General features: G+C 44.7%; 1 protein-coding gene across 2 annotated transcripts in view; it reads right to left on the bottom strand.

Moving 5' to 3' along the window:
* The window catches only part of LOC120989755, a 329,530-nt gene that overhangs the window by 240,857 nt on the left and 69,276 nt on the right, over nucleotides 1-19,397 (bottom strand). Inside the window, exons 5-6 of one of the 2 annotated variants that reach the window (XM_040418047.1) lie at nucleotides 18,802-18,862; nucleotides 17,350-17,423 (exon numbers count right to left, since the gene is read on the bottom strand). The exons of the other annotated variant lie outside the window; for it this stretch is intronic. Of the exons in view, the coding sequence (XP_040273981.1) occupies nucleotides 17,350-17,423; nucleotides 18,802-18,862 (135 nt within the window). The remainder of the gene's footprint in view (nucleotides 1-17,349; nucleotides 17,424-18,801; nucleotides 18,863-19,397) is intronic. 2 annotated transcript variants of the gene reach the window in all.

The following is a 19,397-nucleotide window of genomic DNA, read 5'->3' on the forward strand; positions in this document are numbered from 1 at the left end:
GACTCTTGTCCAGAGGGAGGCGCACTAACGCAATGTCCAAGTCGAGGGCCATCCCCAGAAACATGATCCGCCTGGTGGGATGTAAGAACGACTTTTAGAAGTTTACCAGCCAGCCAAAGCGTGCTAAGGTATCCAGAGTGATACGTAGACTGTCCTTGTTTTGACTGAAAGTTGCTGCTTGACCAAGATGTCGTCCAGATAGGGAATCAGGATGATACCCCTGGTACGAAGAAGGGCCAGGAGAGGGGCGAGTACTTTCGTGAAGACTCCGGTGCCGTTGCCAAACCCAAGGAAAGGGCGACGACCTGGTAGTAGTGGGGCCCTATAGCAAAGCGGAGGAAGCGCAGATGCGCCGCAGCAATGGGTATGTGTAAGTACACGTCCTGAATGTTTATTGACAAGAGGAATTCTCCCCGCTCTAGTGAAGCAACAACGGAGTGAAGGGACTCCATTCTGAAGTGTTGAACCCGGAGAAACCGGTTCAGCAGCTTGAGATCCAGAACAGGTCGAAAGGATCCTTCCTTCTTGGGGACGACAAGCAGGTTTGAATAAAACCCTGTGAACTGTTCCTCCAGGGGAACTGGGGAGATCACACCTCGAACGAGGAAAGACCGGATTGCTTGGGAAAAAGTAATGGCCCGATGTGAGTCTCTGCGTGGCTGGGACAGAAAGAACAGATCCGGAGGAGGAGAAGCAAACTCGATTTTGTAACCCGAGGTTACCACTTCGAGCATCCATGCGTCTGAGATGTGGGCCCGCCAAATTTACTGGAAAAGGTGGAGACGACCGCCCACCAAAGAGGACGAGTGGGATGTGCTCGCGGGCGCTAGGCTGGTTGAGGCATAAAGAATGGCTTCTTATGCTGGTCTGGCATGGATGCCTTAGGGCGGCGAAAGGAATAAGCCTGGGTATTGAAAACCTAGCACAAAACACATGTTTGAATCTGCCTTGTGGAAGGTGAGTACTTTTACCGCTTGTAGCATCAGAAAAATGAATCCACTGCCCAAACTTTAAGCCACAGGTAGCGCCGTAAGGCTACAGCAAGAGCTGATGAGCGGGCAATGAGCGCACCCGCATCCAAGAAAGCCTCACAGAGATACTTCCCCGCTTGGGAGATTTGCAGGGCCAAGGCTTGGAGGTCAGCTAGAGGGAGGTCCGTTGCCAAGTCCTGATTTAACCAGAGTGCCCACTCCAAGACCGCCTTAGCCATTCAGGTCGAAGCCAAAAAGGGATCAAGTGCTGAGCCACCTGCTGCGAAAAACGTACTTAGAGAAGGACTCCATACGGCGATCCACAGGGTCCTGGAGGGATGAGCCATCGGCCACAGGAACGGTGTGTTTAGCGAGACGTGCAACCGGAAGATCCACCTTAGGAGGAGAGGACCACTTAGCCACACACTCCACCGGAAAGGGATAAAAGTAGATCAGGTCGCTTGGATGTGGTAAATCGACGATCTGGACGGTCCCACGCCTTCGCAATGACCACGAAAAGCCGTCAAGTAAGGCTTTAGGCGACTACCTGGAGCGAAGAGAGACACTTCCTCGTGGCTCGTGGAGGGGGAGTCATCCTGCACCTGGAAGGTGTCACGGACAGCAGTTCCCAAAGTCCACAATGGAAGCAATAATAGAAGATTGTTCCGGATCCATATAAGTATCAGAGTCCCCAAACTCCCCTTCGGACAGAACTTTCCCTGGAAGGAAGGATGCGTCCAAACACGACCCCGGTGGGGGTGGAGATGCTGAGTCAGAGGAGGAATGATGTCCTGCTCTGGGCCGCTCGTGCGAAGGTCTGCCCCTAAGTTTACCGCCCGAAGAAGGTGCGGACTGCGCAGGTGGGGATTTATCAACCAAACGACCCATGAAGAGAGGGTGGATAGGGACATTTTCGAGAGGTCATCCACTGCCCGGGATAAGGCACGGGCCCAGTCCGGTTCCACTCGGTCAGGGTGGACATGCGGTTGCGCAGGCTCGGGGGGCAGAACCTATCTGGCGCACAGCCTTCGGTATCAGCATAAGAAGTCAGGCTGGCTGCGGGTGACTTAATCTTGCATTTAGTGCATGCATAATAAGTAATGGCTGGTGGCATGCGAGGGGCTCGGACATGGCTGCCAACCAAACCCAATACTGGACTCAAGGCTGGAGAGGGTTACAACCGTCCTACCAGCTTGCAGGGAACTACAGGTCCCTTGGTCCCAGTAGCAGCGTGAGTCAGGTGAGGGAGCCGGAATCAGCACGGGGAATCAAAGGATCCTCCCCCCTGGGCCATTGCGGGAACCCTAGCCCCGCCACCTGCATCAAAAAGGTAGGCGGCGACATGCAGCTTGCATTTACGGGGACCCGCGCCTAAATTAGCTACCAGAGGCCGACAGCGATGCGGTTCCGGTCGGCCAGTAAACAGACAGACCCGGAGCAGTGCGAAGAACGAGCCTGAGGCATGCGCGACCCGAAACGCGGGTAGGCCTGAAAGGAAGCAGAGGCCTGAGGTAGTGAGATGGCCGGCCCGGATAACAGTGGCTCCAGTGAAGAGTGGGAGCCTCCCTAAGTGCTTCCCCATGGCGCATTAAGCAGGGGAGGGGGGAAAGTACCCCCCTGTGGTCCAGTGGAGAGGATGAGACCGGAGGCGAGAAGGGGGGGGGGCAAAATACTCACCCAGTCCCAATTACTCACCTCATCTTCATCCTCTTCTCTTCACCCTCCCTTAATGGACCATCAGGGTCACCTCCTCAGCAGCTGGCACCGAAGTGGCAGGAGTCTGGACTGGCGGGTGGGTCTTCGCGGATCCAGGTGACCCTTTGGCTGGCGGGAAGCAGGGGAGCAAGACTGCCTTAATCCACCTTTTCTTGTGTGGAGAGGTCGGGCGGTGAGAGAAAACGACACCGGTCTTGCTCCCCGTGTAGACAGAGAGGCTAGGCGACTGTGTCTCATACCTAAAAGGGAAAAGAGAAAAAAAATAACAAAAGGAAGCCGGTCTGCCTCCTACAACACTAAGCTAAAAACTTATATGCTCTCTTCAGGCTGGAAGGGGTATAGCCGGAAGGAGAGGAGTTATCACTTTTCAGCCTAGTGTCGCCTCCTAGTGGCAGCAGCAACTACACCCACGGTCCTGTGTTCCCCAATGATACGAGCGAGAAATCATGTTTTAGTGTCTCCAAAGATTGAGAACCATAGTTTTTTTTATTTTTTGGGTGATTGTCTTAGATAAGTGTTAATTTTTTTTTCAAGATGAGGGGACGGTTAGATTGGTACTATTCTGGAGGGTACGCCTTTTTGATCGCTTAATGTTGCACTTTTAGTGATGTAAGATGACAAAAAAAATAATGTTTTTTAAGCAGTTTTTATTTTATATTTTTGACGGTGTTCACCTGAGATGTTAGGTCACATAATATTTTTATAGAGCCGGACGATACGGACGCGGTGATACCCAATATGTCTCCTTTTATTATTTTCCTTATTCTTTACAATTTTTTATTTATTTATTTATTTATTTATTTAGGGAAAAGCAAGCTTTTTTTTTTTTTACACTTAACCTCATCAGGACACAGGGCATACAGGTACGCCCTTATGACCTGGTACCTAAGGACACAGGGCGTACCTGTACGTCCTGTGTGTTTCTGATCACCGCCGCCACCACTACCATGTCGGCGATCGCAACAAACCGCAGGTCAATTCAGACCTGCGGTTTGCTGCGCTTTCTGAGTAACTTTAGTATGCCTAAAATATATATCTATTCCCCTTCCCCCCCCCCCCCCCCCCCCCCCCCCCCCCCAACGTGGACATGCGGTTGCACAGGCTCGGAGGGCAAAACCTATCTTTACTATGCCTAAAATATATGTTTCATATATATGTGCTAAAGGCATAGATCTGTTCAGACAAAGTGTAAGTAAAATACAGTACAGTACACTATATATTGTACTGTACTGTATTATACAGACATCAGACCCACTGGATCTTCAAGAACCAAGTGGGTCTGGGTCCAAAAAAAATAAAAAAAGTGAAAAAAAAAAGTAAAAAAATCAAAAAACATATTTATCACTGATAAAAAATGAAAAAAATAAAGTTCCCTACACATGTTTGGTATTGCTGCGTCCGTAACGACCTGATCTATAAAACGGTCATGTTACTTTATCCGAACGGTGAACGCCATAAAAATAAAAAACTATGATGAAAGTTAAATTTTGCCCACATTACTTCCCAAAAAAAGGTAATAAAAGTGATCAAAAAAGTCGCATGTACGCCAAAATTGTAACAATCAGTCATCTCATCCTGCAAAAATCATACCCTACCCAAGATAATCGCCCAAAAACTGAAAAAACTATGGCTCTTAGACTATGGAAACACTAAAACATGATTTTTTTTGTTTCAAAAATGAAATCATTGTGTAAAACTTACATAAATAAAAAAAATTGTATACATATTAGGTATCGCCGCGTCCGTGACAACCTGCTCTATAAAATTACCACATAATCTAACCTGTCAGATGAATGTTGTAAATAACAAAAAAAAAAAAAAAAAACTGTGCCAAAAAAGCTATTTCTTGTTACCTTGCCGCACAAAAAGTGTAATATAGAGCAACCAAAAATCATATGTATCCTTTCCTTCTGCGCCCTGCCGTGTGCCCGTACAGCAGTTTACGACCACATATGGGGTGTTTCTGTAAACGACAGAATCAGGGCCATAAATGAGTTTTGTTTGGCTGTTAACCCTTGCTTTGTAACTGGAAAAAAAATATTAAAATGGAAAATCTGCCAAAAAAGTGAAATTTTGAAATTGTATCTCTATTTCCCATTAAAATCTTGCGCAACACCTAAAGGGTTAACAAAGTTTGTAAAATCAGTTTTGAATACCTTGAGGGGTGTAGTTTCTTAGATAGGGTCACTTTTATGGAGTTTCTACTCTAGGGGTGCATCAGGGGGGCTTCAAATGGGACATGGTGTAAATAAACCAGTCCAGCAAAATCTGCCTTCCAAAAACCAAATGGCGCACCTTTCACTCTACGCCCCGCTGTGTGGCCGTACAGTAGTTTACGGCCACATATGGGGTGTTTCTGTAAACGGCAGAGTCAGGGCAATAAAGATACAGTCTTGTTTGGCTGTTAACCCTTGCTTTGTTAGTGGAAAAAATGGGTTAAAATGGAAAATTAGGCAAAAAAATGAAATTCTCAAATTTCATCCCCATTTGCCAATAACTCTTGTGCAACACCTAAAGGGTTAACGAAGTTTGTAAAATCAGTTTTAAATACCTTGAGGGGTGTAGTTTATAGAATGGGGTCCTTTTTGGGTGGTTTCTATTATGTAAGCCTCACAAAGTGACTTCAGACCTGTAGACGTCCCTAAAAATTGGGTTTTTGTACATTTCTGAAAAATTTCAAGATTTGCTTCTAAACATCTTAGCCTTGTAACATCCCCAAAAAATAAAATATCATTCCCAAAATAATTCAAACATGAAGTAGACATATGGGGAATGTAAATTCATCACAATTTTTGGGGGTATTACTATGTATTACAGAAGTAGAGAAACTGAAACTTTGAAATTTGCTAATTTTTCTACATTTTTGGTAACTTAGGTATTTTTTTTATGCAAAACAAAATATATTTTTTTACTTCATTTTGTCATGAAGTACAATATGTGACGAAAAAAAATCTCAGAACGGCCTGGATAAGTCAAAGCGTTTTAAAGTTATCAGCACTTAGTGACACTGGTCAGATTTGCAAAAAATGGCCTGGTCCCTAAGGTGAAATAAGGCTATGTCCCTAAGGGGTTAAAACTTACATTTATTTATTATAAATCCACGTTTTTTCAGGATTTGATCCCTGTTTCAATTTAGTACAATACATTATGTATTGTACTTAACTGAACGGTCAGCGGCTTACACAGTAAGACGCTAACCGTTGCCTAGGAGACCCAGCCCTCAGGCTGGATCTCCTAGGCTTCTGTAGCTCGCAGGCTCCGATGCCTGTGTAAGGCATCGAGGCTGCCATGGCAACCATCAACCCCCTGCCAGCGTGGCGCAGGGGGCCGATAGTCAGAGGGAGCCCCCTCCCACTGTAAACCCTGCACGTGCTGACCGTGGCATGTCAAAAGGGTTAAACCGCTGGCATCAACGCATAAAGAGATGCCAGCAGATGCAGTAGGGGCCCGACTATCAGTAACAGTCGGGCTCATGCTGCGGATCGGGCGGGTGCAGCTCCTGCACCCGCCCGATCACATCACGTACATGCACATGGGAATACGACAACGCACCACAATACCCCACGTACATGTACGTGATTTTGCGTGAAGGGGTTAAAGTTTTCCAAGATGTTTATACTGATTGGTGGGGGTCCAACACCCTGAGCCACTGCTGATCAGCTGTTTGAGAATGCACTGGCGCTCGCAGTACCGCCACAACATTCTCTGAGCTCCCCAAGCACAGTGCTGTATATTGTATAGTGGCTGTGCTTGGTATCGTACCTTAGCCACATTCACTTCAATGAACTGCCCCAAGAACATAGGACCAATGAACGTGATGTCACATGGCCAAGGCAAATCTGCAAGAAGGCCACTGCACTACTGTTAGCGCCGACGCCTCCTCAAACAGCGGATCAGCAGGGGTCCAGGGTCTTGGACAATGAAACATTAGATACTGATGACCTAACTGGAGGAAAGGGCATCAGTTAAAATACCTCAGAAACCCCCTTTGAACCCTTCCTAACATGGAGATTTTCCGCTTTGCAGTTTTAGTTTTTTCACTCCCTGCCTCCATAATGTTTTTAACTTTCCATTCACATTTTTACAGGGCAACTTGAACTTTCTAATGGCACCATTTATTTTGCATATGATGTAGGGGGAAGCTGGAAAAAATCAAATTCCTCCACAGTTTTCTGGGTATTGTTTTTACGGCATTCGTATTCGGTAAAACTGACTTATGCTCTTCATTCTTCGGCTCAGTCCGATTACAGCAATATCCTATTTGGAAAGTGTTGTAATACTGAAAAAAAAAAAAAATTGGAAAAAAATGTTCTGACCCCATAAATTTTTTTTTTTTGTTATGTTGTAACAAAAGGCTCATTTTTTGTGTGATTTATTATTAGTATTTTTTTTTAACTGTTCATTTATTTCTATTCTGATTTTTGCTTTCCGTTTCTCAGATCCGTCATGGGCTTTCAGAAGCTGTCGAAAACTGATCAGTTTCGCACGAATGCATTCTTGAATGCATCAGTTTGCCTCCGATCAGTCACCATTCCGCTCTGGAGGCGGACACCAAAACGGTTTGCTGTTCGCCTGACGAAGCGGAGCGGAGCCAAACGGATCCCTCCTGACACACATTTTAAGTCAATGGGGACGGATCAGTCTTCTCTGACAAAAGAAAACTGTTCCGTCATTGACTCTCAATGGTGTTTATGACGGATCCATCATGGCTATAGAAGACATAATACAACCGGATCCGTTCATGACGGATGCGTGCGGTTGTATTATTGTAACTGAAGCATTTTTGCAGATCCTTGACGGATCCACAAGAACCGCTAATGTGAAAGTAGCCCTAGATTGCAGTTTGTATACAGTAATGGAATTTTATCCATTACCCTATATTACAATTCAGTGATGCCAACCGCTGCTCTGAATTGTAATGTATACAGTTGCAAGAAAAAGTATGTGAACCCTTTGGAATGATATGGATTTCTGCACAAATTGGTCATAAAATGTGATCTGATCTTCATCTAAGTCACAACAATAGACAATCACAGTCTGCTTAAACTAACAACACACAAAGAATTAAATGTTACCATGTTTTTATTGAACACACCATGTAAACATTCACAGTGCAGTTGGAAAAAGTATGTGAACCCCTAGACTAATGACATCTCCAAGAGCTAATTGGAGTGAGGTGTCACAAAAGAGCTCTCAGAAGACCTACGATTAAGAATTGTTGACTAAAGCTGGAAAGGGTTATAAAAGTATCTCTAAAAGCCTTGCTGTTCATCAGTCCATGGTAAGACAAATTGTCTATAAATGGAGAAAGTTCAGCACTACTGCTACTCTCCCTAGGAGTGGCCGTCCTGTAAAAATGACTGCAAGAGCACAGCGCAGACTGCTCAATGAGGTGAAGAAGAATCCTAGAGTGTCAGGTAAAGACTTACAAAAGTCTCTGGCATATGCTAACATCCCTGTTAGCGAATCTACGATACGTAAAACACTAAACAAGAATGGATTTCATGGGACGATACCACAGAGGAAGCCACTGCTGTCCTAAAAAAACATTGCTGCACGTTTACAGTTTGCACAAGAGCACCTGGATGTTCCACAGCAGTACTGGCAAAATATTCTGTGGACAGATGAAACCAAAGTGGAGTTGTTTGGAAGAAACACACAACTCTATGTGTGGAGAAAAAGAGGCAAGGCACACCAACATCAAAACCTCATCCCGGGGCTTCCGGTTCCGGCGCTAGTATGTGAGGACGCTGGAGACTGCTGCTCCGTACCGCCGCCAAATACATCTGCTAACATCGGCCAGTTTGGAGCTGTGAGAGGGCTGCTTCTGGCGGAGTGGAGCCCTGAAGGGTGTATGGAGCGTTACCTGCTAAGAAGTGGGCAGAAAACTTCTACTCAGACGCCAGCTGACGCTGATAGTGCAAGCGGAACTTTTCTAAAGATGGCGCCGCTTCCTCCCCCCTCGCCGAAACCGGCGTCTCCTGAGGAACAAGATCCCCAGATGGCTGACACTCAGCTAGATTTGTTTGAAAGCGCTGGTAAGACGATTGATGTTAAAACTCTGGCCATTGAAGTGGCGAAACAGCTAGCCCCCGATATTATAGCATCTCTATCTACTACCCTGCAAGCTGCACTGAACAAGCTTAAGGAGGAGGTGGACTTACAAGACCATAGGGTATCTGAAGTGGAACAACGGGTGGCCTGCATGGAGGAGGAGGCATCAGATACCGCACAGAAGATGCGTGATTTACATTTACTAACGGAGAAATTATATGACCGCGTTGAGGACCTTGAAAACAGGTCCAGACGCAGCAATTTGCGTTTGGTTGGGGTGCCTGAATCGGTACCGGTGATAGAGCTTCGCCGAGTTTTTGAATTGGAATTGCCTCAGGCCTTGGGGCTTCAAAGTGGAAGAAGAAAAGTGGAAAGGGCTCACAGAGTAGGTCCATGGAAGGACCAAGGCTCATCGGCTAACACCAGGGCAGACCAAAGGCCAAGGCAGGCGATTTGCAAATACTTAGACTACTCTGACAAAGAGGACATTCTGCGGGCTTACCGAGCAAGAAGGGAGCCATTAATACTGAGAGGGTCAAAGGTGCTACTTTTTGCTGATTACTCCGCAGAAGTGGCGCGAAAACGGAGGGCTTTTGGGCCTGTTTGCTCTAGCCTCTACAAAAACGGAACCAGATTTCAGCTAGCATATCCTGCTATTCTACGCATACAGTTGTCGGATGGTGGCGCTAAACAGTTCACGGATCCAATGGAAGCGGAAGAATTTATGAGGAACCAAGTGAACTGTGGTCCGGGAGCTGCCGATATTGAGGAGGACTGTCGAGTTACTTCCATACGACAGGGAGATAATGGCTGGCGCCGGGTTCATCAAATCTCCTCGTCCCTTCCTCAGAGGATGAACAAGATTTCAAAATCTTCGGGAGCAAAGTTTGCACGGTAGACGGGTGGACTGTGATGTCAATGTCAGGTTATGTTTTGAATACTAGATATTACCTTCATGGCTTTGGGGAGGGGGAAGGGAGTTTATTTCATGTTAGCTATGACTGAAGTATTCACAGTGACTTTTACAATGCCCGTAGACTCTGATATGTGCCTGCTAACAGGCGGTGGTGGTGAGCGTCTAATACTAGAAAAAAGGGAGTACTACAACAAATTGTGTTTTATATATGGTTCTTAGTTTACTTATATTGCTTAACCATAGTTCCTATGTGGTTTATTTTATTTTCTTTATGTTATAGGGCGGTCTATGTGCAATCAATGTATGATGATGAATGGAGTGCTGTCGGGCTGGGAGGCAGTGCTTCTTTGAATAATATTCAGGACATAACAGCAAGGTGGGGAGGGGTTCTCTGCCGTCAGGTGGGTCTTACGTAACTACTCCATTTATGAGAATTATCTCATGGAACGTAAAGGGGTTGAAATCTCCTAATAAGCGTATGAAAATTCTGAGACACTTGCGCAGATTAAAGGCTGATATTGCCTTGTTGCAGGAGACCCACCTGGCGGCGGCGGACTTCCATAGGATGAAGAAGTTATGGGTTGGGGAGGTATATGGCTCTGCGGCGGTGGACAGAAAAGCAGGGGTTTTAGTCTTGATAAGCCGTCACTTGTCACATACTGTGCACTCAGTAACCGCAGATGATGCAGGCAGGGTGTTACGTTTGCACATTTCTGGCCTGTTTGGGGACATTAGCCTTTACAACATTTATGCACCCAATATGGGCCAGAAAGCCTTCCTTGATTCCTTATGTACCAGACTGTTGCAAGATACACATGGTGTAAAAGTACTAGGGGGTGATTTTAACGCCGTAATGAATCAGCACGAGGACAGGAGGACTACCAGTGAGAGTTGTCGTTATAATCCTCTGGGGGACTTTGCCGAGTCGTTGTCTCTCAGAGATATGTGGAGGGTCTCCAATCCCCAAGGTCGGGAGTTTACTCACTATTCTCATGTGCACAAGAGTTGGTCGAGAATTGATTATTTTTTTGTATCGGCAGCTATTGTGCATAGAGTAACCGACATTGCTATAGGGGATATGGTAATATCGGATCATTCACCTCTCCTAATGGATATCAGGGAAGTGTACAAGGGGGGAGGGGAATATATATGGAGATTTCCTAATTACTTGGTGAAGGATGCCGAATTTGTAAAATTACTGAAAGGATGGTGGATGGAATTTGTTGATGACAATGGGCAGCATGTGAATGATCCGATATTATTTTGGGAAACGGCCAAAGCTGTATTGAGGGGAAGGTTGATGGCGTATGTATCCTCCATTAGGAAAATAGCCAGGAGTCAGTATGAGAAGGCAAGTACATGTTTAAGAGAAGCCTATAGCAACTTTCTCTTGGCCCAGACCCAGAATACTAAAGAACGCTGGATCTCGGCTAAGAGAGACTTTGATGAATGGGCAGAGAAAATAGAGATTTCAAAGAGGTCTTATATGGAGGCCAGGTTGCATAGATTTGGCAATAAGTCAGGGAAGCTGTTAGCTTCTTTAGCTAAAGGTAGACGTCCTCTGAATCATATCCAGGTAGTGAGGAAAAGGGATGGGACCAGGGAGCACAGACCACAACAGATCAATAAAATGTTTGAACGGTATATGGCAGCATTTTATCAAAATACTGGGGATAGGGTGGAAGAGGGGAAAGTTTTCTTGGAGCATATGTCCTTGCCAACTCTGACAGTAGAACAGCTGGAGGTTTTGAATGCCCCTTTGACAGCAGTTGAGGTTCAAGCAACTATAAAGTAATTTCCTTCCGGTAAAGCCCCAGGCCCAGACGGGTATACGGCGGACTTTTATAAAGCATTAGATGCTCAGGTAGTGCCTTATTTGACGACACTGTATTCTTCTATAGTGGAGGGTACTCCGTTGTCAGAACATATGAACACAGCATATATAACGTTACTCCATAAAGCTGGGAAAGATCCGGAGGATTTGGCATCTTATAGGCCAATATCCCTGATCAACCATGACATCAAGATCATTTCAAAATTGCTTGCCAATAGGTTGGCATCGGTTCTTCCCTCTTTGATCTCTCCCGCACAGGTTGGGTTTATTAAAGGTAGGGCGGCTGTCACTAATTTGAGAAAAGTATTGTTGGCCCTCTCTGTGACTGGCAGGGCGGAGTACCGGGGGCGAGACCCAGCCATCCTCACTCTAGATACGGAAAAGGCTTTCGATAGCATCAATTGGAGATGGCTGGGTCTAGCTTTGGATTCAGCGGGTATTACGGGATTATTCCGCACTCTATTAGATGGGTTATATCTAGGTCCAAAGGCAAGGGTTTGTACAGGGGGATGTATATCTGACTCTTTTCGGTTAGAAAGGGGAACTAGGCAGGGATGCCCCTTGTCTCCTCTCCTGTTTGACTTGGCTATAGAGCCCTTGTCTAGATTGCTCGATTCAGGAGAATTCTTTGAGGGATTAGAGGTGGGCAAGAAACAACTGCGTACGGCGTTGTTTGCTGATGATATCTTGCTTTTCCTATCTGACCCTCAAAGGGATATTGGGAGGATTATGGATGCACTAGAGGAGTTCGGTCTTCTTTCAGGGTTAAAGATTAATAAATCAAAAAGCGAGATACTATTTCTAAAGAGTGGAGGGCAAAGGGTGTCAGGTGATGAAATGGGGGGTATACCTATTGCGAGATCTTACATAACTTACTTAGGGATTAAAGTGGGGATTACTCCCGAGTCTTTATATAGACTTAACTATGACCCATTAGTTACTAAAATAATTCAAGAATTGCATAGGTGGCATGATCTGCCGCTGTCATTGTTGGGGCGTAATCATCTTATTAAGATGATGTCAGTCTCTAAACTGCTTTATCCCATGAAGACGATTCCTATTTTGTTAAAACACAAAGATGTCTCCAAACTGGTCAAAGCATTCAAAAAATTTTTATGGCATGGCAAGAGACCTAGGATATTAATGCGTTCCTTGACGAAGGGAATTGAGCAAGGAGGGATAGCATTTCCTGATATTAGAAACTACAATCTGGCGTGTATGGCTAGGCATATTTGTGACTGGATTAATGATTCTAGTTTTTACTCAGCTTTAACGTTGGAAAAGGAATTCTGTGCTCCCTGGTCTCCGGTGGCGTTGCTGCATGCGAGGTTGCAGGTGATTCCTGTTTGGATCAAACAGTCTTTATTGATTAAGGACACGATAGCTGCATGGAGGATTCTTAGAAAAAAGTACTGGTTGTCGTACAGGGTCTCCAAGCATCTTCCATTGTGGAACAATCCTGAATTCCCACAGGGTAACAGAAACAAGCTGTTCGAGGAGTGGAGGAGGAAGGGGATTTTAGGTGTGAAACAGTTATTACATGATTCGGACCCTAGGTGGCTCACAGGAGAGGAAGTGATTGAAAAGTTTTCGTTGTCGTCATTTCAGACTATTCAGTGGGCTCAAGTGAAGGAGGCAGTGGTGAACCAATTAGTGTTGGTGCAGAAGGAAATACGAAAGAACACTCTGGATAAGATCTTGGACCTGGGGGGAGGGAGGGTCTCGATTTCTACGATATACGCAGATATGCGGAAGGAAGAAGGGATTAGGGATGGGAGTAAATGTTTTGGAAAATGGGCGGAGCAATTGGATGATGACGACATTGAAACAAAGATAGTGAAAGGGTGGGAAGTAGTAAGGAGACATATAATTAATGAGTCATGGAGGGACACCCAGGTTAGACTAATGCACAGAGCTATTTATGGGTTTAATATCCCCCCTCATCCAGCTAAACCAGACAGGATTACAAGTTGCCCGAAATGTGGGATAGGGTTCCCTGATCTATTCCATGGGATATGGACGTGCCCAAAGAGTAAAAGGTTATGGGAGGAAGTGGGAAACTTGGTTAAAGGGATTTGGGGAAGAGAGCTTCCATTATCAGCCACTTTGTACCTGTTTCACTATGAGGAGGGAGAGGTAGGGCAAGGTGGGATTCCCCGCTTGTTCCATACGATATGCATGGTAGCGAAGCGTAGCCTCCTGCGACAATGGCTTCAAGATGATACCCCTAGTTTACAGGTTATAATTGAACAGCTAAAGCATGTCTTTCATATAGAAAGGTTAAATTCTCTTGCAGAAAAGGAAAAACAAGAAAAAGGGTTGTTTCAAAAATGGAAACCGTTTATTGAGTATTGCATGTCAAATACGGAGATACAGCTGATTATGAAACCATTTACACTCACGGAATGGTACATAATGGGACAATTGAAAGGGACACTTGGTCGTCTGATACTTAGTCTAACCAACTCTTCTTGATTTAATGCAAGTGTATTGATTGTTTATACTTCCTTACATTGATTGTAAACTATGGCTGCTTTGTACTGCGGAAAATATACTGCTCTATATTTATGATTGTACTGTCTGGGGCACATGAAGTGCCTTACTTTGTTTTGTTTGTTTGTATTTTAAAAAAGAAAATAATAAAGATTTATTAAAAACCTCATCCCAACTGTGAAGTATGGTGGTGGGGACATCATGGTTTGGGGCTGATTTGCTGCATCAGGGCCTGGACGGATTGCCATCATCGAAGGAAAAATGAATTCCCAACTTTTTCAAGACATTTTGCAGGAGAACCTAAGGCCATTTGTCCACCAGCTGAAGCTCAACAGAAGATGGATGTTGCAACAGGACAACGACCCAAAGCATAGAAGTAAATCAACAACAGAATGGCTTAAACAGAAGAAAATATGCCTTCTGGAGTGGCCCAGTCAGAGTCCTGACCTCAACCCGATTGAGATGCTGTGGCATGACCTCAAGAAAGCGATTTACACCAGATATCCCAAGAATATTGCTGAACTGAAACAGTTCTGTAAAGAGGAATGGTCAAGAATTACTCCTGACTGTGGTGCATGTCTGATCTGCAACTACAGGAAACGTTTGGTTGAAGTTATTGCTGCCAAAGGAGGTTCAACCAGTTATTAAATTCAAGGGTTCACATACTTTTTCCGCCTGCACTGTGAATGTTTACATAGTGTGTTCAATAAAATCATGGTAACATTTTATTCTTTGTGTGTTATTAGTTTAAGCAGACTGTGATTGTCTATTGTTGTGACTTAGATGAAGATCAGATCACATTTTAGGACCAATTTGTGCAGAAATCCATATCATTCCAAAGAGTTCACATACTTTTTCTTGCAACTGTAAGTTATAAGCCTAGAAGCCTGGCTCATTACTACAGTGCAACGCCTTCCCTAATCTCTGCCCGGGGAAGGCAGTCCTACTCCACAAGTGTGCGCTTACAGGTTTTTGGCCTCTCGAATGCTGTGGTCGCATTTGGCCACGTCACCTGAGGTGTTAAATGTCCGCGACCAGCATTACTGCCCATTGAGGACATTAGCCCCAGGTGTCTGCTCTGGAGCTGGCGCCATCTTTACAGACCAGACATCCGCCATACTATTGACGCAGATGTCAGAAAGGGGTTCAAGTATACACCACAACAGATTTGTATATAAATGTTTTTATATGTAGTCACATATATGAAGCATCACATATTCTGCAGCTTTCTACACTGAATTATTGAATCATGTACTATTTTCAAAGAAAATCATTCAACTACAGGCAGTCCCTGGGTTACGTACATTCGCGTTACGTACAACTCGTACTTACATACACTGCCTCATAGGACCGGAAGTGTACTCCCCCTTCAAGCTCTCGGCATTCTTGCACTGCAAGCTGTTGATAAGAGACATCCAGAACTCCCCTGTCCGTTCTCTGCAGCTGGGAGTTAAAAACCACATCTGATATACGTGGGGCTAGCATTGTCTGTCCCGCAGCCCACCATCTCCAGACAGTGATCAGTGACCCTCAGTCTGCGTCCAGGGGACAGAGGAGCGAGTTGATGTCAGGCTGCTCTGTGAAGCAGCACGCGAGCCGAGCCTCCGTCTGTGTCTGCAGAGGGGAGGGAAGGGGCAGCGTGTGCTGTGTAAAGCAGAGAAGAACTGACTTTAAAGAGCATAAAACATGCCAGAGCAGACAGTCAGACTGCTTAAGGCAGCGGTCCCCAACCGCCGGGCCGCGGCCCAGGACCGGGCCCTGGAAGATGGTTTGCCGGGCCACGGCGATCAGGGCAGTCTTTAACGCTGTATTAATGAAGCGCTTCCATTATGGAAGCGCTTCATTAGTACAGAAGGACCAGGAAGCGGTGAAGGATCTGTACTCAACACTTCCTGGTTCTCGGCTCGGCTATCGGCTGTGCAGGGCTGCGCACAGCGTGACGGCTCTCTGTGACCTCACACTGTGCGCCGCTATACACAGCCAGCCGTCAGCAGAATGAAGAGGATCGCGATGGTGACCAGGAGCAGGAGAGGTAAGTGTTTTTTTATTTTTATTTTATTTGCACTGGGGGCTGATGGCTGACCTGGGGGACATGGGGCAGACATGAGAGGCTAATGGGGGGGCTTATGGCTGACATTGGGGGGGGGGGGGGGGCTTATGGCTGACATTGGGGTGGGGTTTATGGCTGACATGGAGGGGGGTTTATGGCTGACATGGAGGGGGGTTTATGGCTGACATGGAGGGGGGTTTATGGCTGACATGGAGGGGGGTTTATGGCTGACATGGAGGGGGGTTTATGGCTGACATGGAGGGGGGTTTATGGCTGACATGGAGGGGGGTTTATGGCTGACATGGAGGGGGGTTTATGGCTGACATGGAGGGGGGTTTATGGCTGACATGGAGGGGGGTTTATGGCTGACATGGAGGGGGGTTTATGGCTGACATGGAGGGGGGTTTATGGCTGACATTGGGGGCTGATAGATGGCTAAAGGTTTGGGGGTTGATCTGAGCCATTGGGGGTCTGATCTGAGGTCTGATTAACATTGGGGGTCTGATTGCTGGTCTGACCTGAGGTGTAATGAAAAATATTTTTTTCTTATTGTTCTCCTCTAAAACTAGGTGCATCTTATAGGGCGAAAAATACGGTACAGTGCAGCAGAGACCAGTGCAGCAGAGACCATAGTCAGTTTATATAGTTATATATTTTAATATGCACCTTGTGTTTTGTTATGCGTGTGAATCAGTCAGCCCCGCCCACCCCTAAGCCCTGGTCCCTGGGAAAATTGTCTTGCATGAAACTGGTCCTTGGTGAAAAAATGGTTGGGGACCACTGGCTTAAGAGACAAGTTTTATTAGCCTGAGCAACAGTTTAATTATTCATTAAAGGAGACCATCACAGGGTTCTCTGAGAACTGTACCCTGTCCTCTGAATCTGGTGTCCATCTCTGTACATACAGCGTATTTTTACCCTGCAACAATGCCTCCAAAACAAAAATCTGATACAAGTGCTGGTGAAACAGCAAAGAAAATAAAAACAAACAATCGCCTTGAAAGATAAAGTAGACATAATAAAGAGGTGAGAGAGTGGTGAAAAATCATTAGAAAGATGTTATCTAATATCCTGTCCTTTGGCTAGTGGTTAGTGTATAAAAAAAGTTCCCGATTCGACTTATGAACAAACCTACAGTCACTATCGTGTACGTAACCCGGGGACTGCCTGGTACTCACACACTCACATTTTAGATTTTCAACTCAAAAATTCTTAATATATAATCATACTTGAGCTAATGGTTTCTAATTCATTAAAGAAACAAAACCCATTGGCACATGACGATGATGGCCATGATGGGTCATATTTGTCTTACCTTTCCGCTTTGTTGCATTACGAAATGACCAGAACGTCCAGTAGCAGTGAATTCTTCATCATCTTCTTCCCTATCTATGTTGGAGGCAAAACCGCAAACAATAAGGGATTACATTATACTCACTGACGGTATACTTATCAGGCATTACATCCAACAATACTATTTAACTGGTTGTCCATGTGTTTTTTTTTAACCCCTTAACCCTTTCAATTGGCAATTTCCTGTTTTCGTTTTTCACTCCCTGCCTTCCCAGAGCCATAACTTCTTTATTTTTATTTTCACATAGCCATATGAGGGCTTCCTTTGTGCAGGACAAGTTGCACTTTCTATGTCTTACATTTCATTTTGCAAAGGATGTAGTGGGAAAGAAATTTCCAATGGGGTGGAATTAGAAAAAGAAACACAATTCCAACACGGTTTTACAGTTTTATTTTTTTTTTATGGACTTCCTTATGCAGCAAAACTGACCTGTGTTCTTCATTCTCCAAGTCAGTACGAATTCAGCGATAACACACATATGTATAGTTTTCATTGGGTTTTGATACTGAAAGGTTATTTTTTTTTATCACCACATTCTGGCCCCATAACTTTTTATAGTTATGTCTACGGAGATGTGTGGGGGACTCTTTTTTGTAGGACGATCTTTAGTTATTGGTAATACTGTTTTGGGGTGTGTATGACTTTTTGATCACTTTTTATTAAATTTTTTGGGGAGATAAAGTGACGAAAAAACAACAAATTAGCAATTTAAATTTTTTCCGTTACACCATTCACCATATGGGATAACTTTTTTAAAATGTTTTAATAGTATGGGTGATGCCCATGATTTTTTTTCTTGTTTATTATTATTTTGGGAATGGAAGTAGCTCCATTTTTCTGTACAGAAATCACTATATCCCAGTTCAGTGGTGCCACCTGCTAGCCTGAACTGGGATATAGTAATAATGAGCCTGGAAACCTAGTACAGCCTCCAGCTCATTATCAGAACAGAGTGCTTTCCCTAATCTCTGCCGGGTGAATGCCCGCTCGACCCAGAAGCGCGCTTCTGGGTTTTGGCCTTCTAAGACGCCATGGTCACATTTGATTACGGCATCTGAGGTGTTGAATGTCCGCAGTCGGCATTACTGACAATTGAGGATATTAGCCACAGGTGCCTGCTGTATGAAACAGCAGGCACTCAGCGGATATGACACTCACTCCGCAGTGGGTGCCATCTTTAAAGACCCAACATACACCGTACATGTACGGCAGATGTCCCGAACGGGTTAAGTACCCAACCACTTTTTTTTTTGTTCTCGTGACTGTTGGGGGTTCCAGCGGTAGGACCCACACCGATCTAATAGTTATCCCCTACCAGAATATTTCTTTAATGGAGCCTGCAATGCCGGATCCAGACATCTCCAACAGACTACTCCCCGCTGAAAAAAAGCAAACTGTGCACTGAATGGATACCTTGAAAATGTTGATGTGGGTCATTTCCACAAGACTTTGATGCAGAACTCTGGGATTTCTTCTATAAAAATAAAAAGTAAAAATAAAAAAGCTGCAGAACACACACAAAGTTACTTTATACAAGCTGCGACTATAACTAGAACTCAGGTACGGGTCCAAGGTACCACTGATTTTTTTACAGTACAAATTTATGAAGTTATTAAGCGGAGCCAATACATTCTAATACTGTACGGAGCTCCGCATTTTTGCTAATTTCCAAATTTCAATTTCTCTACTTTTATAATAGATAGTAATACCTTCAAAAATAGTTATTGCTTTACATTCCCCATAGGTCTACTTTATGTTTGAATTAGAGTTGTTGCGATACCAAATTTTTGATTCGGTTTCGATACCATGAAAAAGTATTGCGATACTCGATACCATTCGATACCACGCGAAAAAAATAAACAAAAAAAGCCACGTGCATTCCTCATTTTTAAAAATGGCGAATCGCGCAGTTTTTATTTTATTTTTTCTGTTCCGGCATTCACCACCTAGATTTTTTTTTTATATTTTAATAGTTTGGACTTTTCTGACGTGGCGATGTAATATGTTTA

This window comes from Bufo bufo, chromosome 2 (genome assembly GCF_905171765.1).
Source record: "Bufo bufo chromosome 2, aBufBuf1.1, whole genome shotgun sequence".
NCBI classification, from domain to species: domain Eukaryota; kingdom Metazoa; phylum Chordata; class Amphibia; order Anura; family Bufonidae; genus Bufo; species Bufo bufo.